This window comes from Echinops telfairi, unplaced genomic scaffold (assembly GCF_000313985.2).
Source record: "Echinops telfairi isolate 266 unplaced genomic scaffold, ASM31398v2 ScPeMD7_7400;HRSCAF=8409, whole genome shotgun sequence".
NCBI lineage: Eukaryota > Metazoa > Chordata > Mammalia > Afrosoricida > Tenrecidae > Echinops > Echinops telfairi.
The window spans coordinates 58,582,154-58,605,619 of NW_022111300.1; the positions used below are offsets into that span (position 1 = coordinate 58,582,154).

The 23,466-nt window shown below is 47.2% G+C and overlaps 1 protein-coding gene across 1 annotated transcript in view; it reads left to right on the plus strand.

The window, feature by feature from the left end:
- ZNF407 (zinc finger protein 407) overlaps positions 1–23,466 on the plus strand; it is a 363,650-nt gene that overhangs the window by 116,707 nt on the left and 223,477 nt on the right. Inside the window, exon 3 of the mRNA XM_004715932.2 lies at positions 12,764–12,838. Within this exon, the coding sequence (XP_004715989.1) occupies positions 12,764–12,838 (75 nt within the window). The remainder of the gene's footprint in view (positions 1–12,763; positions 12,839–23,466) is intronic.

Here is a 23,466-nt window from a genome sequence, read left to right on the forward strand (position 1 = left end):
CTCTCGTCCCCTCCTGGTGACACTCCAGAATCCTCGTGCTTTCTCTCATCGTCCCCTCCTGGTGACACTCCAGAATCCTCGTGCTTTCTCTCGTCGTCCCTTCTCCTGGTGACACTCCAGAATCCTCGTGCTTTCTCTCGTCGTCCCTTCTCCCGGTGACACTCCAGAATCCTCGTGCTTTCTCTCATCGTCCCCCCTCCTGGTGACACTCCAGAATCTTTGTGCTTTCTCTCATCGTCCCCCTGTCCCCCAGTCCCCCCGCCCTCAAGCAGCCACCTGTTGTCTCTGTAAGGAATCTGATCAGTAGCCTGACGTCCACCAGGAAGGAGGTTGAACCATGATGAGGGATGCACAGTGGGGAGCAACACCATACTGGTGCCCACAAAGCATGGCTGGTACCTGTGAGGACATGCTGGACCCCTGAGAGCCTTGCTAGCTCCTGACATTGGTGAATGGTGCCAACACATCTGGTCGGTCCTGGAGGTGGAGGGGCTCATGCCAATCCCAGGGTTGTAGGTAGTTCAGGCTAGGGCCTCCCCTTAGGCCGCCATGAGAGACAGCTGGTACATGATGTGTGCAAGCTGCAAAACTAGCTGTTGCTTCACTTCCCCCTCCAGTTGTCACCCGGTGGGAGCATCTCCTGTGGCCTTCCCTACACCAGATTGTACAAAGCTGGAATTCTGGGAAATGTAGTTCAGCCGAGCCAAATTGTGTTTACCAAAGGCTGCACAGAGTGCCCCGTGCCAGGTGCGCACTCAAACACATCTCTCAAAAGACCATGAGAAGGCCATGCACTGCCCATGCACTGCATATGTCTTGTGTACAGTCGGGCGCACAACACCCTTCTCCCACTCTTGGCTCTCCTGGCAAGCTCCCCTGTGCTCTGCACCCTCTCTCTTGGGCTCCAGGGTAAAAGGGAGCAGCCATGAGGGCCTTCTCTTGGAGATGCTGGGAGTACACGGGGAAGGAAAAAATCCCAGCTTTATTGTTTTTCAAATTCCTACATGTTGCTTGTTTTGATGAGTTCACTTAGTTCATCATATTATAAATTGCTATAGGAAAGTAATTCAGCCAGAACTCCGGTGAATTGACACTTGTGTAGTTCTCCAGGGCCCGGTAAGTGATGAAGATGGCTGTGTCCCTGGAGCACTGGTGTTTCAGATCTGCCTGCCGAATCATTTAATAGAGATTCCTTCCGGTCCTACAGGTTTTACTATTAAATGCATTCGATTTGTTCTAATTTTTAAAAGAATACAAGAAAGTGTATGCAATGGCAGACATTCGTCTGCACCGTCTGTAAGCCTGGGCTCGGCACTGGAGTGCCCCTTCATTCAAATGTGTTTCCCGACGGAACCTCCAGGCTGGTGGGTTCGCAGTAGACCGAGCCACAGGTTGGACACTTCCCTATATCGCTCTGTCTGCATTTGGGGAATCAATAAATCTGCACACCAAGTGCAACTTGAAAGTTCTTGTCTAAAACTAACACTTAAAAAGCAGAAAACGAAGCCTCCGTATCTAAAATAGTCCATTAAACAGAAGTGGCTATAGTCCTCTGGAAACCAGGTCTGTCTGCATATGGGTACTAAGCTTCTGGGTACCTCCTGGGGATACCCAAGGGACAGCCCTTCTCGGCTGTCCTCCAGGGATGGAGCACTTGAACTTTGGAGCACCTTGCTTTCAGCTACTCCCTGGTCCTGGCAGATAGGGCTGGAGCCTGGCTCTGGCCACCAGTCACCCATGGACACCAGCTGCATTCATCATTCTGTGGGATTGTCAGCTTACATACTTCAGGGAAGAAACCTGGAGACAAATTACATGTAAAAGTGGAAATCCCCATTTTAGTGGACTTATTGATCCATCTTTTATTCCTTGACATAAACACGCTGGTGTATTTTAGCACCTGCACACGTAATCAATAAGGACAAAACCAGAATTATATGCTTGGATAGGGAGAGAGTCTTAATATATTTATTAGTAGCCATCATTTAGTGAGACCTGCAGTGTACAATATGCTAGGCTTGTATATGCTGTATGCAAATAGATTGTCCCTGTTGCAGGCACCATTGAGTGGGTGCTGTTCTCAAATCCAGCATGCTTCCGTTTTCTCATTAGAAAAACAGCTGCTAATAGTGTGTGTCTGTGGCAGTCCTGCGTTCAGTATGGTAGTCCATGCTGACTGTTGTGTTACTACACTTGGCACGTAGTACTCTCATGCAAATGGTAGTTCTGTTATTACTGTTGTCTGTTTTAGTCCTCACTAACCTATCTGAACTTGAGATTCAGAATCCAGTGCACTAGATCAGTGTTAGAGTTGGTGCTGTTCTCTCCCCTTCCTCTTCTTCCTAGGGTTTCTTTATGGCTACCACCACCGCCCTCACCTTCACCTCCAGCTCTGCCACCTCTGCCACCACCACCTTCACCTTCACCTCCAGCTCCACTTCATCACCACCATCCTTGTCTCCACTCTCTCTCTTATCTCCGACATCTCTCACCACCATCAGCACCATCAGTTTGCAGTCAGAGGAGGACTCATGTGCCCTAGGTGCGCTTGTACCTTACCTCTGGCTGCAGATCGCATCACTGAGTCTGATCCCCCCAGGGCCTTCACCTGGACCTTGCTTTTGAAGCTGGTTTCTTTGTGCAAAATTACCAAGGCATCTTTCCAGTGAGGAAGCAGTGAACCCTACTCCAACCAAAGGGGGTTTTCATTCCAAGATGTGTCTTGAGATGCTTGAGAAAGAAAGACGAACTTGTTTCGACATTGCTATAATTTCGTGAAAATATTTTAGAATTATCATTATTAAAGTGTTATTTAACATCCCTTAACTTCTCAAACTTGGGGATAAATATATCTCATATAATTATAGTTTCCCTTCACTTATTTACAAGGTAGATTTTTGACAGGTTTGAATACCTTTGACCTTCAGACTGCTCTGTGCTGTTCACTTAAGTTAACTTGCTCATTAGTAGGTTACAGAAGATAGAAAGACATTCTTTCTTCAAATTCTGGGTAAACAGTATAAATGGGAACTTATTTACACGTATTTCAAAGGTGATATATATTTCATTTTATATGTGCCATGTAAATGCCCGTGTAATACCGTGTAGGATTTGCTGTCTTCTGTGCCGTGCACTGGAAAGCTGTCTACGTTGTCACGGCATGCCAGCAGCATTGCTCCTGCTCTCTGATGCGCTTAGGGCGCACACCTTGCCTTTTCCCCACGTGCTGTACCATAGTTGGCGCACTCCATCTCGAGCGACCTGTTTTAGTCATGAGCAGCTTCATGTTTGTCTCTAAACATTGTTGTTTATAGTAACCCATTGTTGCTTTTGTTGGTCTTACCTATTTCACAAGCCATTAATTTTAAGCTGGCTTCTTTATCATGTAAATGTTTTCTTTTTTAAACATGTACTTTCATACTTCTTAGGAATATAAAATAAGGTGTTATATGAGCTACATGATGTGGCCTTTTTTAGTCTGGAAGGCGGACTTCATTCAAAGAATTAGTTAGCACTCTACGCTGGTTGTGGGTCCTTTCGTTCCTTTAGTATGTCCCTGCAGAGGACTGTCTTTTCCTTGAGCTAGAGGTTGGGAGTGTGCTGGGCAGTGCTTCAGGGAATGGTCACCAGGTGTGAACCCACCTTTGCCTTCTCAGCTCCTTTGCCACATTCTCTGGAAAAAGTTGAAGTCACTGACCTCCACTGGCCCCGTCCCTGCCTCTCACACCTAGGAGATGATTCCATCGCCAGAGCCGACTCACTCAGCCGTGTGGGGTGGGGGGGGTGGGGGCGGAGGGGGACTGCAGGCAGAGGATATAGGACAGAAACATCCTACCGTTGACTCCTGTCTTCCTTGCCACAGCAGAGGAGCAAGTATATGGAATGTGACGCTTGACATGCCATGTCACAGAGAACTTGGGTGGTATTGCTTCTGTTCTTCTGTCGGAGCCCCAGTACAGAAACACCCTTGAAAGTGAGTGATGTCATGTCCTTTCCTAAACCTGGTCCTCCATGAGGGCAGCTTCCGGAAGCCGCAGCGGAATGGAAGGAAACGTTACTGAGATTTTCCATGACCTTCCTGGTGCCGCCTCCCACCCCAGCAACTGTTTGTGCTTTTTGACTGCTGCGTACTATTCTGCCAGAGCCCGGGCACAGGAGGGAGCTTGTGGGTGGCTTTCAGCTTCCACTAAGGATCTAGCCTTTGTGCTTTCATTGCAGGTTCTTTTTAAAGGTTAGGTTCCAACAACAGAAATAATTCCTTTGTTTGGCTTCGGAGGACCATTGCTTGTCTTTTTATGTCATTCAGCTCAGAGCAGCCGTGTCTGCTGGCATGATGGCGCAGCAGGCTTGTGGTCTGGCCCTGCTGGGCTCATGGCAGTGGGAGTCGGAGATCACCATGGTGGTGCTGCCACACAGAAAGTACACTGTGCACAGGCCCAACTACAGTCCAGTGAGAAATGCAAGCTGTCGTTAGGGAGAGATTTTAAGAAGCGGTGGTTTCTCAACGGACAGTCTGGGAGATCACTTCACAGCCCTAGTGATGCAGAGGTCAAGCGCTCAGCTGCTAATGAAAAGGCTTGGCGGTTCGAGCCCACCAACTGCCCCATGGAAGAAAGATGGGGCAATGAACAGCATGAAGTTGGCAGCCTTGGGCCCTCCTGCGTCAGCTCTGCTCTTCCTGTAGGGCTGTTCTGAGTCCAGTCGATGCAACGACAGTGGGTTTGTTTTTGGTTTAGTGGATGTCAGCTGACTGTGTCCTCTCCCTGACGCCACCCCTGCCCCACTCTATGGTCTTCTCCACAGTCACATGGATGCACGTGGAGAGCCAGCAATCAGAGACCTGCTTGTGATTCCGGCGCCTAGACCTAGGCTGTGTGAGACAGGCGGCTAGTGTGGGAGGAGCAATGTACAGTCCCCCTGGCACACTGGGAGTCATGCCTGACTCCGCCTGAAAGTACCAAAACAAAAAGTCATTAGCAATTTTGGGGTTATTGGGTAAATTTAGGAATAGACTCAACTTGATGGCAGCTAACAACAATGTCAGTAGATGCAGTTCTTGCATCGGCATGAGTTCTCTTCTGAGCGATGATGATGCGCTCTGCATAGAAGAACAGCCTTGGAGACATGTGCCACGTGCTCAGGAGTGAACACCGGGTCTTTGTGGCTGACTTGTGTTCCACATGTGTATAAGACGAGAGAGCTCGCACACTGGAGTGGTGCAAAAATGGCAAAATGTTCTGTCCTACGATTCCACTAGGTTTTACATAAAAAAAAAAATTTTAAGTGAAGAAAAAAGAGTTGAATATGGAAAAACAAAATTGCAAATGATGGAATAAATCTTAAATTAAATATAAAGGTGTTAAACAATTTTCAGGGTCCTGGTGGCTCAGACGGTTCAACACTGTGCTGCTGCCTCCAGTCCTCCAGCCGTCTGAGGGAGAAGCGTGAGGGGCCTGCTGGGGAACCTGTGCATTAGGTGTCGCCATCAACATGATGGCAGGGGCCAATTTTGTGTATGTGTGTGTGTGTTTTTAAAACATCTTTTTGGCTATCATTATTATATAGTACTGGTATTCTGACAGTATTATTTTTGCTTAGAAGCTCCAGATCCTTCTGGTGTGGTTGTTATTACTTTTAATAAGACATCTTGCCATGTGCCATTATGAGTCACCTCACTGGCCTCCTGCCTTCTCTTCTTGCTCACCATCAGTGCAGTACTTAAGAGAGTGCTGAGTGGAAACACAGGGCTTGCTGTGTGCTGGACAGGTCGTTATGCCCCAGTCAAATACATATGTACCAGGCGTACTCACCAATGATGCCTGCCATATTCTTGTAATCAAATAGATGGTTGTATCAACTGTATCTGTACTCTGCTACTCTAATCCCCACTCCCCTCATCGAGTAGATTTTGACTCCTAGCGACCTCTAGGACGGGAGAACTGCCTCTTTGGGGTTCTGAGACTTTTTTAAGTCTTTACAAGAGTCGATTGATTCATCGTTCTCCCATGCTAATCTGAATAGACCTCAGCCCTTGTATCTTGCAGTTTTTATGAATCTTGGATGAGATATATTTAGCTGACTTTATTTTAAAAGCTGAGACTTATTGTCACATGTTCTGTTGATGCCTGTCTGCAGGCCCCAACCGCAGTGGTCCAGAGGAGCACCCATTGTCATCGCAGCTGGTGTGGGTCCGGAGTCTGACCCCGCCCCACCAGGTGAACAGGAAGGTCTTTCTGGAGACCCAGGGACCGTCACCTGTACAGGGCCTCCATCTCTCAGAGCAGTGGTTGTCCACCGTCCTAACGCCACCGCCCTTTCACGCAGTGCCTCATGTGGAGACCCCCCAACCACAAAACTATTTTCGTTGCTACTTCATCACTGTAATTTTGCTACTTATGAATCGGGCGACACTGTGAAAGGGTCCTTCAACCCCCAAAGGGGCTGTAATGCACAGGTTGAGAACTGCTGTCTTAGAGGCTGCCAGGCTTCCTTGGCTTGTGACCCCTCCCTCCATCTTCATCATCATCAACACAGTGCCTCTGACCCACCTTTGTAGGAATACAGACTCTTTCCTTCTCACGTGCTGCTTAACTTGTAAGGTGCCCTGGCAGTGCCTTGGGGGCCTCGTGAGACCTGCGTTTATTAAAGTTAGTCAGACAGCCTATCTCCTTTCCCGTGTGCCATGAGCAGAATCTCTTCCCAGGCTCCTGACATTCGAGGTCAGTATCTGTAAGGTCAGCATGGCTGTTCTTGCCGCTTTCCACTTTTGTTACATGACAACAGTGAGGGACATGCAGCACTGTCCCTCAACTGTGCAGTGAAAATCTGTGATCACGCGGACATGTTTTCAGTGTACCATCCCAGTGGACTCTCCTGTAGGGCTAAAGTACAAAGTCGTCTTGCATTAGAGGTCATCTTCTGATGGTAACACCTCTTTCACCCTTAAAAATGGCACAGTAAGGAGAATGTCAGTATATCCCAGTTACATGAAAACAGCTTTATTGACATATAATTTACTGTGCAATCCAGTGATTTAGAAATATTAACAAGAGTTGTGCAATCCATATATTCCTAATGACAAGTGACATGTGCTCCCAAAGCCTCCTGGTGATCTCTCTAGAACTTGCGTGGAGTGCTGTGCTTCATGAGTCCCTGGAGAGTTTCCTTCGAATCCTGTTGGAACCGATCTTTGGCTGCACGCGAAGGGACTGCGCCCAGCCAGCGCGTTCCTTCACCGCTCCTCAGTCCTCACTTACCGACAGTGAGCCTCCCGGCGCCAGGCCGTTATGTGAATGTGGGCGTGCAGTGCAGATGGAGGATGGCCTCATCAGATGACAAAGTGAGATGATGACCACATCACCACAAGATGCCCCCAGTCTCATCATCACGTAGCTGCCAAAGCCCTGAGAATCGTGACCCCGTTCAGCTGACACAGAGCCTTCACCCTCACAGGTCGTTCTGGGCTCACGCCTGTGCACTCATGTCATGAATGTTGGGCTCAGTGGTGGGATAGGTTGTTCAGTGCGGCTTTAGACCAGAGTGCTGCCCACGAGTCGGTTACCAAGTGAGGAGTAGGTGGAGTGGCGAACCCCGGTGGCGCTAGCTGGCACAGATTTTGCTTTCCAAGCCAGAGTGCTGACCTCCATTGACTCCCGCAGAGGGGCCAGCCCAGCTCCGCTTGTGGTGGGGGAGTTTGTAGTGCAGGCACAAGGTGGTGGAGTCCATGTTGGTCCCAGCATCCCTCACGGCACCAGTGGTCTCCAGGACCCAGGTCTGCGCTGCGGGGCCGGTCTCTCCTCTGCTGAGTTCTCTTCAGTTTCCCAGATCCTGCTCGCTTCACCCCCTCTGTGCTTGGCACAGCAACTCTGGCTCCCACTGCTCTGTCTGTTCCTGGGTCGGGCCAGACCCTCTTTATGTGTGGGTCCCAGAGCTTACTGTGGGCCTGTGGCACGTGAGCCTGTGATTTATGTTTGAATGCAATCTCCTTGAGTGCCATTGTAGTTCCCACAAAGAAAGGCTTCCTAAAACAAAGCTGTCGGCTGGTGACAGTGTCGCTGCATGCCAGTTTGGGACCCTGTGATCCAGAGGCACTGGGGATGAGGTGGCTCACTCGGCGAAGAGGCGCTGCTAGTTACATATGGCCAAGAATGTGTTGGGCCCACTCCATCCACTGTGCAGTGTAAACCTTGGACCTCAGGACACCTCTGATGCTGCTGCAGTTGCTGCTGCTGTCCCGGGTGACAGCTGGTGTGACTCTTAGTCGGGGGCTGCCTGTATTAGAAAAACAAATAGAAATTGGTGTCGGATTTCAGTGGTTGAGCCAGGAATCTGTTCACACCTTAGGTGGAGGTGTTGATACAGGTAGGTATTGTTGGCTGCATTGTTATTTTTATCAGATCTTGTGTAAGTCTTCTCAACTGAAATTTGATTTAAGTTCTGCATATTCGTGCGAGGTGTTAATTTGCCCAAAGGAATGAGGTGTTTTTTTTTTTTTGCTGTTGAAATCTTTAATCTTAACAAATCTCTCACTCCCCCACTCGGATATAATTATATTGCCAATAAGATTTTAATTATAGCAATTTAATAACCCCCCCAAGGCCAAACCCACTGCCATGCAGCTAATCCCAACCCATAGCCACTCTGTCTCGGGTTTCCGATACTCTAGCTCTGTACTGGAGCAGACAGCCTCATCTTTCTCTGTGGAGGGCCTGGTGGGTTTGAACCAACAACCTTAGGTTAGTAGGCCAGTGGTTCATCCAGATCACTCCAGGGTCCCTCACATTGATACTATTAATTGACCCCTCTTTTCCTGCACGAAACGGGGTGTGAATCACCAGCCTTGATGTTAGCAGCCCAAAGCCTAACTCTCAGGGCCCCCAGGCCGTCTGAGGACCTGGCGGAGAGATTCCTGATAGATGGCCCTCTACCTGCACTGCATGCTACCTGTGTGGTCGTATGGTTTCTTTCGGTTCTCAAGAAATAAATGCAAGTATTGTTTCTCTCATGTCTCAGGGCATGTGCTTTGTATATTCCATGTGATGCAAGTCTTACAAGGCAGAGCCAAGACTCCGCCCTGACCTTTCCACAGGCCTTTCCTGCCCTGGCCACACCAGGGCTTGTGGAGTTGACCTGGCAGCGGCACTAGGCCACGATTTCAAGAGCACTCTGTGTCCTGTACTGTCCAAGAGCCTTTGGCATGCGTGTCCTGCCGCTTTTCACGGGGTGTGCTGTGAATGGGTGCGTGGGCCAGGAGAAGAGGGGGAGAGCTGTGCCGACAGAGAGCGACAGGCCCGCAGCGAGGCTGGATGTTAGAAACACGCCGCGCGTCTGAGATTGTTGAGCTTGTTCAGGGCAGGTACTTTCCACAGAAACTTGTCAGAGAGCTGGAGCCCCATAGGGCTGCCTTGTTTCTGGGGTCTTGGCAAGGGGCCGCCTTCGCACTTTCCTACATGTGTCTGTGAGTGGCTGCCCTTTGTGACAGTTCCAGCTTTCCCAGGTTTAACTGTGGTTGGACACGACATACAGCCCCCGAATGCATCCTGCTCAGCTGCCAGAGACTTGCAGCCTGCAGCCCTCCCTGGTCCGAGATGGGCTCTGCAGGCAGTGTGTCCCCTTGAACCCCTCTCTTCAGGGTTTCTGATACAGCGTCCTGTGCACCGCCTCCTCACTAAGACTCTGAGGTGGGAAGAGCAGAGGGGCGAAGGAGGAGGAGTTCGTTGTCTGAGCTGGAGCCTCGGGGAAAAGAGTCAGCGATTTGGTTGGTGTGTCCTCGTGACAGATGTATATCTTGGATCTGCCCGGCCTTGCTTTCTATTCTGCTCCTCTGTGGACAGGCCAGGGTCTTATATTGCAGGTACTGTTGCAGGGACCTTCATGTCTCTTGCCTCTTCCTCCTTTGAGGATCCCCCGCCTCCCTTTCAGCCTGTTCTGACATGTGAGACCATTGGAACCCACCAGGGCCCTAGGAGCCTGCTCCGCCCTGGTCTCTGCCTCCACCCTGAGCTGGGTGCCTGTGCCGGCCCTTTGTGGGCATGTGTGTCCTTTCTTGAAGCCTCTGCACATCCAGACCGCCATAGCTTTCTCTGAGCGGCCACATATCTGGGAGCCTGCTGACTGACCCTCACCCCTGCTCCTGGGCTTTGCTGTCGCTGACCCCTGTGCGGAGCAGACTGGTGCCCTCCCTGGGCTGTATGGCTCAGGCCTGTGGGTGGCTTGGTCCTGTTTCCCTGTTGCTCCCTTCATTGCCCTCCATGTGCTGCTCTTGTGTTGGTCCCCACCAGCCCTGTTCTTCTTCCATGTGCACAGTGTCCCCCATGACATGAGGTCCCCAAAACTACACACACCAGAATGGACATAAGGGAGAAACCTGCCATAGATGGAGAAGTAAACATCACCACTAGGGACAGAGCACCACCCAGGGAAGTCAGGCAGCCCCACACTGAAGACTGCTTCCCCGGCTGTACTATATTAATTAAATTAAAATATGAATGAGGACCTGTCATAGAGGAGGGGCCAGCCCCCATCAGGGGCCCAGCATTTCTTCTAGGGAGCTTTTCAGAATGGCGATTTTTTGTATTCGGTTTCTGATGGCATTTGGGTTACAATTTTAAAAATTTGAAAATATTACAAAATGTTTACCCTGATTCCATTAATATGGCTAAATTGAGTAATTGCATATTGCTGGTGACACTCTCAGGATGGACCCATGAACTTATGCTAGTCATGCACGCTTGCTCTAGGGATGGTAGTAAGACCAACACTAATGGAAAAAATCGGTACTTCTTTTAAGTCAAATGTAATACCCTGAAATAAAATTCCTGCATCTCCTTCTGTGTTGTAAGGAATACACACATTTGGACTCGGATATAATTGAACTGTATTTTAATATTATACATTTTTTATTTTTCTATCTTTTACTGTCATGAAAACAAAGTGTTATTCCTCGAAATAGCAGCATTGTAGACACTTGGCAGATAATGTTCTGTGTTGCATTAGATAAACATTCTCTCTCTCTCTGCTTCATGTTGGTTCTCCTGTGCAGTGTAGTGTTTTCACTTCAATTCTTAGACCTCAGACATTTTAATTAATAAAATTTCTTTCTATTAAAACTGCACTGTGGTTTCCAACTTCAGATCTCTCAAATTACACTTGGTCATGCAAATAAGCTGTGCTGTGCAACTTTGGGTTTTTAACCTCTGCTCCTTTTGATTCGCTTTATGTTTTTTTAATTATAGGGAAACAGAGGACAGTAGGGAAGTTATGGCTTAAATGGACTGCTGTTATTGCTGAATTCTGTTTGAAGAAAATGAACAGTAATATTGTTTGTTCCCATGAAGCAGAAACGAATATAGAGTATCTTTCATTGTACTTTTGCTGAGGGTGCTCCTCGCCATTTGATTACTTCTAAACAGTTACCTCTCAGTTTCGTGGATTGGTGGTGCCAAACGTTATGTGTGATTGTGAATTGCGTCTCATCCTAAGCTGCAAATGCCCAGTGGATCGGCGGAGTGTACCTCTCCAGGCGTACACATTCATTGTTTTAGTAATGGAGTTACAAGCATTTAAAGTGCAAATATGTTATTTGAGCCACACTACTGGTATTTTTTAAAGATTTGTGGAGATGCTCGCCATGCACCCAAGGTGGAGAGGGAAGGCGCCATTGCCCTGTTAGGACCCGCTGTTTGCCGGGCTTTTCTCATGCCTCGCAGTCACATCACTGTGCAAGTCTGCCGTCCATTTGTGCAGACATGTCCAGATGAATTTTGTGCTTAATGTTAAGAATCTTATAACATGCCAATTTGATTTGTAGCCCTTCATATCATAGAATGCTAATTAAAATCATATTTTTGCATATGTCATGCCTTTCATGTACATATGCAAATAGATTCAGTTGCCTTTCAGCTATTAGTAATTAACTTTATGAAGGACAGCTGTAATACATAATTAACAAAAATGTTTGCAAGCCCTTTTACACTGAAAGATACAACAGTTAAAAAAAAGTCCTTCTCCCCCTCATCAAGGCAGCCATTTCAGCCGGATGTTTCTGAGTGATATGTAAATTGCTTCAATTCTCACATGACGTAATTACATTGATGTTGCACTCTGATCCATGGGATCAGGGTACTGGCTTCTGGGTCCTCGCACCTCATATTTATGTCAGCGGAATTGATTTAACTAAATGGACTGGTGTGTAAAGAAAGGTAGCATGTCAGGTGTGGCTTTCCCTTGGCTTTTAGCATTGATACCTTCTTGGCATTGAAGCACTTTTTTTTCTTGCTGCAGACTCCATAAACATTTACATCATTTAAAAAAACACTTTTAAACCACGGCCGTGTTTTCAAGGAAGCTTCATGGAAGCTATTCATTTTCACTTTTATAGTCCCTGAAATATTTAATAAAATGACATTTTCTCAAATGCGTCCAGTGTTGGAGGTGTGAGACCCAGCGGGGTCCGCTCCGGTCATGCTGTGGAATTGCTTGGTGGTCTGAGGGTGACCAGAGGGCTGTTGCCATGAGGTTGGTCCCTGGCAGGGTCCTGTGTGAGAGGTGGTGGTCTCTTTGGTGCCCTGGGATTCTGAGAGAAGGCCCTTCTGCTCCTTCAGGGACGAGCAGGACACACATGCCTGGCTGGCACATCCTGGTGTTGATGTGGGCACTGTGCTGCCGCCACCCAGCCAGGCCATTCCTCCCCCTCTGCCGCTTCACGCAGGATCGAGCGAGCCCAGGTGGCCTCTCTAACCACACCTTGTGTTCTCTGTTCCAGGGTGGCATTTGTCATGAAGAAGCACCTGAACACTCACCTGCTTGGCAAACACGGAGTTGGCACCCCAAAAGAAAGGTACTTTCCCCCCCGCGCCCCGCGCCCCGACCTCATGTTAGCGACGGCCCATTTCTCATAGGCTCTGTGGACCAAATGGCAGGTCATCAGGTGTTTGTGTCTGTCTGTGAGCTGCCCTGCTGGCTGGCTGGTTTTATGTGCCGCACCACCACACCCGTGAGCACTGACTGACATGTTTAACCTGTGACATGATGCTCTACAACGATGGGGAAGGTCTTGGAAACTTGAAATGTGGGGGCCTGTGGCATGACCGACATGTTTTTGGAAGTGCTTCCTTCAAAGCCTGTAATCCCTCGAGACTCCTTAGCATGCCCTGGGCACACAGGCTTAAGAAGTTACTTTAGTCCATTTTATTTCTGTATTTTACTTTGGGCTTCTAACGTAAGGTTCTTTGAATTATTAATGTAGAATTATACATTGCTCACATTAAAACAAAAACACATCTCGTGTCATCCCCCAAATAATACCACAGTTGCCATGTCATCAAAACAACACTACAATTACAATGTCACCGCCTGCCAGGGTTCCTCTTTTCTTGCTACTCTATCCTAATTAGCTTCGTCACGGAGACTTAATTACCTTAGGGGCACTGAGATCTGGGGGTGCCAGCCGCCAGGTGAGCACGGCCACTTCTCCAAGTTTCTGACTTTCAAATGTGCCATCAAACACGCCAGCTCTGCCACGCGGCCCTGCTCTGTGGCGTGCTCAGCCCAGCTCCCCGAGCACTCCCAGACCGTGCTTTGTAGTTGGTGTCACCTGTCCTTGCAGATGGCCGTGACCTATGCCCATAGCTGTGAGTGTGTAACGGACTTAAAAAAAAATCTTCCATGCCCTCACTCCCCGTTTCTGTGCGTAGAAGGACTTTCGGTGTGCTGTCCTTTAGGGTGGATTGTGGCTCCGCACTGTCTGACATTGATGGGGTGTGGCTGCCATAGGTCTCTGTGCCGCTTGACGTCACTTGTCCACTCCTCGGGCCGTAGTGTGACGCATGGAGAGCGTTTCCAGCTGGTGCTCTCAGTAGTCTGGGTGCTAGGTGGGTCCACGCCCCGCCCTACAGTGCCTCCGAGAACCACCCAGAATGATATACTTGAGACTCAGGCAGTGGCCCGGTCACTCACAGGAAGGTGACTGACCAACCAGGGAAGACCTCTCCGCTTGCTCTGCAGTGGGCCTGAACAGAGGGACCTGAGGTGCTCAGAAAGTTGTTGAGGGGAGGCCATTTGGGTCTGTGGGGTGAGTGGGACCCTTGTCCAGGTTGGGTGGTGGGCCATATCCCATGACATCCTACCGGACAGCCTCCATGTAGGGAGTTGTGATGTGGAAGGGAGGGCCTATTGTGCCCTGTGCACCCCCAGACACTCTAGGGCTCTTGGCAGGCAGTGATGGACAAGGGGTGGGGCATCACCACCAAAGATGATGATGCTATCCCATGTCCCTCCACCCCCACCTTGGTGAGCACCAGGTGTTGCACGGCGACTGGGCCTGTGAACCCAGCCATGTCGATAAGGGAGGAGAGGTGTATTTAATTTACAGTTCTAGCCCCAGTATGTGTGTGTTGCACACACTGTCCACATATTATTTTTAGAATTAAAGAATTTGAGGACTAATTGGGAATTGACCAGCCTTTCATTAGCCTTAAGAAAATGGAGCAAAAACTTGTTTTTAATTATTGTGTTTAATATGCACTGACATGCCTTCTCTTATTAAATCATTCTGTGACCTTATCAGAGGGCATTATTATTCAAATTTTATAGTTCTACAGATTGAGATTCAGGAAGATGCAGTAATGTGCTTTGTATCTCAGGACTACTAAGTGTTTGCACTGTTCTGCTGACTTGTTGGACCTTGAGAGGTGTTGGATGTAGATACATTTGAAGGAAAACCATCTGTCTCAAATGAACACAAACAGCCTGTGCTGGTGCCCCACAGTATCCACGGGGGCTTGGTTCCAAGTGTCTTAGGTCAAATGGCAGAATTATTTACATAGAACCTACCCACATCCTTCTGCGTACATAAATCATCTCTAGGTTTCTTATCACTCACCGCCACCGAGTCCATTCCGACTCACAGGGACCCTATAGGACAAGGGACAGTGGTCTCTGGGTTTCTGAGGCTCACTCTTCATGGGACGAGAAGGCCTTCTCTTCCTTCCGTGGAGGGACTGGTTATTTCAGACCGTGGACTTGTGTCCGCAGTCCAGTGGGTAACCCACTGTGCTACAGATTTCTTGATTTTTCAGCCGGGGCTGATGGAATGCTCCGATGCAGAACCCCGGGTACAGAAGGCTGGCTATATACCTTTTGAATTCAAATATATAATTTTGGGGGTGGGTGGGTAGGTGGGATTTAAAAACATAAAGTCTTATTCACCCATTTCCTGTTGGTGTCTTTACCTGGAGGAAGCTGGTCTCTCTGTGTGTTTGATAGTGGCTTGGCTGACACTGGTCTTCCATTGGAAGTCACTCGTTTTCCTTTTCCGGTGCCTTCCTGGAGCGTGTCTTCCTGCCCACCTGCCCAGCTCTGGAACATAGAACCTGCACTCAGGACCAGGAATGGCTGCTGCCTTTGTCCCCTCTCAGGTACCCACTCCCTTCTCTGTCCTCACAGCCCATCTTCCGGAGACCTCTATGGAGGGATTCAGTGCTGGAAAGCCCATGATTTAACTTTTCCTGTTAAAATGTCTTTGTTTCTAAATCAAATACTGGCCACTAAGTCCATGAAGACCAAGAATGACCCTGGGTTGAATCTCTGAGGCAGTAGATCTTTAGGAAAGCAGATAGCCTCAACTTTCTCCGATGGAGTGGCTGGTGGATTTGAACTACCAGTTTTGCAGTCAGCAGCCTAAAGCTTATTTGTTTATTTGGAATAGTTATCTCACTGCATAGACATGCTGGGTGGGATTCCTACAGCTTCCAGTAATGATGATGGCTGAGATGTGAGTGGCATAGCCCAGCACAAGCAGTGTGGGGACACTGCTCGCTCCCTTCCATCCTGCCTTCCTGGAAGGAGAATTGCAGCTGCCTTTTAATGGGTAAGGAAGCATAGAAACTCTTCATCAGCACATTGAACCATCACTTTGGGCATAACGTTCTCTAAATTAAGTTAAACATTTTTTCTTACCTATTTAAAACATTAATGCCTTGGTTATAATTTTGCAAGCTTGCAATATTTTAATTTTTCCAAGACAATATAATCAGTTTAGTTTTTATTTTTAAATGTTTTGAATTTGAGTCTCCTCTCTTATGCATTGCATATTATAGCAAATAGTAATAGAAGTTTGCTATGTAGTGACAATCAAGTTAATAATGCATTTTGTTTTCAAGTATTTAGACTTTGTGGTTTGACTGATATATACAAAAATGTTAGTTTGTTAAAAATAAATTCATATCTACTTGTTCTGTCAAGTTTGATGGACCAGTAAATTTTGTCAGCCTCTCATCAGGAACAGAAAAGGAGATAATTTCAAACGAATTTTTTGAGACTCCATGAACACCTGAATGTGATGACGGGCTGCAAAAATGTAATTTCTGTCCCCAAATTGGCAATAACTTCACTTAAAATGGTGCACCACAATATTTCTGAAGTTTTGTACACTTAGAGAAACAACTAAATATAGCCGTTCAGTTCTCATTAGAAGATAATAAGCTCCAATTAATTGCAAGCTTATTCCAAAGTATTCCCTCTTTTAGATAAGCAGTTCTCTTTGTAACATGCTAACCCAGCACATCTGTCTGGCTGTTTGAATTTGCTAGTAGGGATCTAGCAGTGGCACACTTACCCACAAGGATCACAACCAGCCCTGGGGGAGTCCACCCTGGGAGGGAGCCTGGCACGAGAACATGAAACAGGAATAATTGCTGGGTTTTGAGTGACCGTGTAAGGATGAAGAGGGCACACTTACCTCTCAGATTTTCGGATCTATTCATGGCTTTTGTGGTATGCGCGACATCCCCCAGTGGCCGTGGAGGAAGGCTGATAGCACGTCCGCTCGCTAAGGCATTTAGACTGGAGCTCAGACGTGGAGAAGTTCCTCACCTCCTGGAGAGGATGTGAGTGAGTATTCAGTCCAAAGCCTACACATTTGCTAAGTCTAGGTATTGTGGTGGGAGTCCACTGTGATCTAGCTGCAGGCTCCGAGCAAGTGCAGCCAGGCTGCTGGCCACTTCCCAGCCTGGGCCCCTGCGGGTTCACTGGGTCTTGGAATTTGGCTAGGCTCCTCACCTTCTGTGACTTTTGGGCTTTGGCATTTACCTCTCTGACTTTTAACATCTCTTTTCATCTTATTGAAGGGCATATCCCGCCCCTTCATATTCATATATATATCATATTCACCAGGCTAGTTGGTGAGCAGAAAGACTAACAGATCTGGTGCTCCATTTGTGCCAGATCACTCACATGAGGAGGCTTCAAGAAGTTCGTGGGCCAAGTTACCACCTTTCAGTTCGCTTTTCCACGAGCACTCTGCAGCCTCGTCTGACAACATGGCCTGCTGCCCTCCGGGCCTCTCTTCTCCTGCCCTTTGTTTCCTATCTATAGGTGGCTTCCTCGGCATCTTAACTTTGTAGGAAATCTTCACCTTGTTGCCTGGTTTGGGCATTTAGATGTCAGCCTCCTCCTCTTAACATGAAATGTGAAATATCATCCCGCCCACAACAGTCCTGGGAAAAGTTCATGTGGGAGCTCTTGTGTGGTTCTTGTGGAAGCTCTGCCAGGGCAGGTAGGGTACATTTAATAAACATGGATCAGAATGCTTCTTTTCCCAGAATAGAGTCATAGAATATGACTGAACTTGGCTTGAGTCACACAAGCGGCTTTGCCTCCACTCCTAACCTAAAGGATGGCAGTTTGAGCCTACGCTGCCATTGCACCGCAGAAGAAAGGTTGGTAAATCACAGACGGGAACGCCGTGGAGTGATTCTGCTCTGAAACCTGCAAAGGGTGTTTCTGCAAAGAGATACATGCTGAAGTGTTCATGCACCTGTGCCAACATTTGGAAAACAGCTCATATTGGGGTGAGCCACACCCATCCATGCCCATTCCAGAGAAAAGTGAGCCAACAGAACATGGACATTGCTGAGCAATGTCATTACCATTGCGTGCAAGTAGAATTTTGGTGACGGATTTTCGGATCTGGTGCTTATCTTTTAAGTAGTGAGAGGGAGATAGGCAAAAAGTGCTGGAGGCAAGAGAAGATACTGAAAGATGTGCAGGAGCTAAAGACAACAGAGGTAAATACTGTAAACACCCCCCCACCCCACCCCGAACGGAAAATTTTTTCAAAGCTATGTATTTAAATTTTTTTACAAAACAGCCTATCACCTTCAACGTACTCTCCATTATACTTAATACATTTGTCAAAACTGCTATTCCATTCTTGGAGACATTTTTCAAACTCATCGGTCTGGATGGCTGAGAGCACCTACCCTTTTTTTAACCTCTTCTGCATCGTCAAATCACTGTCATTTCATGACCCTTTTTATTCTCGTACACAAAAGAAGTTGCATGGAGCCACGTCAGGTACGTGGGGCAAAAGAGGGATGCTTTGTTTTGCCAAAAACTGGTACACTGAGATGGCCACGTGAGCAGGTGCATTGTCATGGTGTAAAACCAGTCCCCCACTTGCTAGATATCAGGCCTTTTTGTCTCACACTGTTCAGTAATCTTTTCAGGACCTCTAAATAGAAAGCTTGATTAACATTCTGACCTGGTGGAAGGAGCTCCAAATTCACTATTCCCTTCACATCAAAAAACACAAATGAATATTGTCTTGATCTTTGATTTTCACTTGCTTTTTTGGGGGGTGAGGTGATTATGGTGTCTTCTACTGCCTTTTGCAACATTACAATGCACCTGCTCACGCGGCCACTGATGAATGTTTGCTTTCTGGACTGTAAGAATAGCACCATGTCCTGTCACAAGGAATGACCTTAGCAGAAAAGTCTGGGTTACTTCGGAGCTGTTCTTTCAAAGGACAGCATATTTCCATTAGGCGCTTTTTTTCCTGGTCAGTCAGAACCCGAGGCACAAATTTTATAGCTACCCTTCTTATTCTCAGATCTTCTGTTAAAATTTGCTGAACCAAGATCCAAGATATTACAGATAACTTCCCCATCTCTTCAATGGTCCATTGTCAGTCTTCGAGCACAAGTGCATGGGTTATGTCGATATTTTTGTCCATTTGAGAAGTTGACAGATGTGCAGAACGAGGTTTGCCACCAGTTGACATTTCACCTTTTTGGAAATGAGAAAACTACTCATACACGTGGTTTTTCCCATAGTGCTGTTCTTGTAAGCTGTGTTCAACATCACAACAGTTTCTGCGGCATTTTTCCAGAGCAGAATTTCACAGCTGCAGCTTCTCTCTTAAATTGGCTTTCACAAAACAACGAGGTTTGAGCAAAATTGCTTTATGAAAAAAATTCACTATGACCAGAGCGAACCTTCCCAGGAGACGCCACTGGGTGCACTAACTCAGAGTGAATAGGTCAGTGCTTGCCTAGCAGGGAAACTTAGTACTATAAAAACAAACACCTTGAGGGCATGAGTCACTGGGCTGAGGATTCCAGGGTTCCTTCAGGACTGTAGTCTCTGATAAGACCAAAGCCAATTGGCAGAACTTAGTCTACAAAGACAATGCTCTGTGTCCTGGTTTGGTGAGTAGTGATGGAAGTCTTTTCTTAAAAGGTCTGGAGCAGGCATCAGAGGGGCAACTCTTTGTCTCGCTCTGTCCATGGGAAAGAAAGAAGCAGGGAGACAGTCATTTCCGTGGACTAATGAACCACAGGAACACCAGTCATGGTGACTCCGAGACCAGAACTGCTAGCTGGTGCCCAGCCACCTTTACCGACCTTGTGTAAGAAGCACGTTTGAATGTCCTCGGTAGAGCAGAGGAAAAATGTGGAACAAAACTAAAAATCCTGAGAATTTCAATGAGTTTTAAAAGAGACCAGACTTGGTAGTGAGACCAAAACTGGTGGGGCTGAACGCTGTGTCCCTGAGGGTTTTGCAATGAGCTCACTTCCATGTTCAGCCAGATCCTACAAAAGCCTCTGAGAGGAATAGCAACACTCATGAGGTCCATGCCTTCCAGAATAATCAGCAAGACCCGAGGATGGTGTTTCTCCAAGGACAGCCTTCAGCAGTGCTCAGGGAGAGGGAGAAATGGAAACAGGAAACAAGTGAGGAAGTGGGATAAGAGATGTTTCATTGTGGATGTTGCACTCAATAAGATGAATTGTTGAATGGATCTGCTCTGTACCCCTTAACCTACATTACAGCAAAAAACAAAAACAAAAAGCAACAGCCCCCCCCCCCCCCCCAGCATTACATCAAATGGGAGCTGCCAGAAATTTAAGCTGGATTCAGAAGAGGACGTGGGACATCATTCAGATTTTGGTTGAAAACAGACAATACCAGACCAGTGTTTGCCTTTATTTTATTGCCTGTGCAAAAGCATTGATTGTTGTGGATCATGATAAGCTATGGATAACATTGCCAAGCATGGGATTTCTGGAACATTCCATTGTGATCACGTGGAACCAGTACACAGTCCAAGAGGCAGTCCTCTGAAGAGAAAAGAGTTGGTGATTGTGGGAGGGAGTGGTTGTCTGGTTTAAAAGCAGGAACATCTTGTGAGGAGGCACTAGTCCCTGGAGAAGGCTGTCATATTTGGCCATGTAGAGGGGCCGGTTGAAAAGGCAAACCGGTGTTCCACCTCAGTGCCCCATCCTGACCCCTGGGTCCTGGCGCCTCAGCTGCTATTGGGAAAAACAATAGGTTTCCCACTTCAGATGAGACCGTTGTGTTTATACATGAGGGATGTCACCTGTTAGTTGTGCATGTCACAGTTTTTACAAAATGCCCCCCCCTCCCCATCCTTTTAAAAAGATTGATTATTTCATTTCAAGTCAATCCTTCTCTCAACGCACAGCCTGAGTCCCTGGGAGCCCTTTCCAGGGTGGTCTTTTCAAATGATGACGTCACATTCCTAAGGAACATGAGAATAGAGGACATACATTCCTATCCCACAACCCCCCCAGTGCAAAAAGAAGGTAACCCAGTGAAGGGCAGTCATGTGCCTGTGCTGTGATGCGGTCTCCTTGCGCTCCTTCCAGATGTCTTGGCCCGGAGACGTAAAGGGCTTGTCCTGTCTGGTCATCTGAACTGAACGGCGTCTCTTCCCTTCTCTGGGCTCCTTTCCATTTTAGCATGGAGATAGATAAAATCGAATTCTGTGGAGATGGTGAACTGCGCTTTTTCTAGTGTGACTATACCAAGTCTGTCTACATGCAGCCGGATGTTTGATGTGACAAATTGTTGTCTTTGCCAACATGTAGTAGTTTTCCCAGACCTTTAGTGTAAGAATATGTGCTGTTTTATGTTTTTTAAATCACCTGGTAAGTGATCCGGGCAATTGACAAACACATGTTAAATATCCAGAATATTGGTGTTTCCCATTTAGCGAGGATATTTTTGGGCATTCTGTTCTTCTATTTTACTCACTTTAGTTTTAGGGCACTGTGACTCATACATCTGGACTTTTTGACTAAAATATGCCTTAAGCTCTTATCTGTAATTCCCAGTCAGTGCCAGAATTAAAAAGAACAAAGGCCTATATGTTCACTGCAGCCTTCAATTATGCTTAATTACCAACTTTTATACAGTTTCATTACACAGTGCTGACTTTTTGTGAGAGGTTCTTTATATTCATGGTGTCTTGGTAGTGGCTTATAAAAGTCCGAGAGTGTAATTTTTTCCTGTGGAATTTAAAAATTTCCTGTGGAAAGTTAGATCCTTTCTGAATCATTTTTTTCTGAAGGAGCTTCAAAGCAGTTTGATCACGTCTTTTAGCAGAGGAAGCACAGCACCGGATTATGTACCACCTCTGGGATGGGGAAGGGCAGATGCCACCACAGCTACTCTCTGGGATAGTTTGCTTCCGCCCTCATCTCGGTCCACTTGCTTAATCAAGAGTAAGCTTCCAAAGCAGGAAGTCAAAGTGGTCCTCCACTAACCGGTCCTTCCTTACATTTTGTAGTCTGGGCAGAAACGAGCACCTGCAGATCACCTGTAAGAGAAAGCTTGTTCCTGTTGTCATTCGGATCATTGACAGAATTGCCTTACCGCATCAGCCTGTTGGTTATTCCTTTTCCACACAACCTGATGCTGGTTGCCATGCCACCTTGCACAGTGGCCAGCAAGAGGCCCGCCGCCCCCGGTGCCTGGGGAATGAGTTGTTCACATAGAGAAGGGCCAGTGAGTTCACCTTCACTGGTGGACCCTGGTCTTTCCCAGCCTTCAGGCTTCTCCTCAGTAGGGATGTCTGGTGCTGGATCTTTGTTCTAGGCTTATTCTGGTACCACATATAGAATGGGGTTGACCAGGTGTCACATGAACCCACCCATGTGCAGCAGACAGCAAATGACTGTGGGTCTAGATGGGCCCAGGAGAATGTTCTAGGCCCCAGGCTATGGCTTAAGCATCCGAATGGGTGTGAATCTTAATGCTATTATATTTTTCTCTGCTCATCTTTTTACATTCTGTGCTCAAGAACATTTATAATTATTTTTAATGCATTTGTTTTGTAAAATGTGTAGAGCATTAAAAAGTAGTGTTTTAAACAAAAAATACAATAATATTGGCCTTTATGTTTTCTCATATTGCTAGCTTTGTTACACATCACTGTTTCTTTCTATTGCTTCATTGCCTTCTCATTCCAACCTGAAGGAATCTTGGACACAATCTTTCTTTTTTTCTAAGTTCCTTGTTCTGTTTAAAGAGCCCGGTGGCTCCCTGGGTACCCATTGAGCTTCTGACCACAAGGTCAGCAGACCCAAACGCCCAGTCGCTCTGTGTCAGAAAGATGAGGCTTTCCTTTGTCCTCTTGGGAGCCCACAGGGCAGTCCTGCCCTGGCCTACAGGGTTGCTATGAGTTGGAATCTACTCAATGGCAACGAGGTATTTTTTTCTTGTGTTTCTTTGTTTAAAAATCTTTTTCTTGTGTATTAGGTGGGCGTTTACAATTCAGCGCAACTGAAACAAACATCAAACCTCCCAGTAGTTTGCGCTGTCTTCCCTCCCTCTCTTTTTCTCTCCCCCGTCTGTCGGATATTATTTATCTTCCCTTTAACCGAGGTCCAACACCTGGCCACCAGCCTGCTCCCTCCCAGCCCCAGTAACTGTCACAGTCTGTGTATCTTGTTAGGAAAATCGTTGTCTTGCTCTTTTCTTTCGTAGCAGTAGCCTCATACAGTATTTGCCGTTTTGTGATTGACTTAACTTCCCTCAGCACACTGCCCTCCAAATCCACCCTTGTCATGAGGCATTTCACAATTGTATCATTATTTTAAGGATTGCTGATCCGTTCTCCCTCTGATGGACATTTGGATTGTTTCCATCCTCTTGCGGTTGTCAGGAGCGGTGCTGCGAACATGGTGTGCAGGTGTTTGTTCATGCTGTAGTCTTTATTGCTTCAGGGTATTGATCCAGGGGAAGGATGGGCTGGCCCATAAGGTATTTCGAGCCCTGGTTGTTGTAGGAGCTCTGTACTGCTTCCTACAGCGCTGGTGCACTTTTACAACCTTACCAGCAGTAGATGAGGAACCCTCTACAGCCGCAGTTCTCAACCCG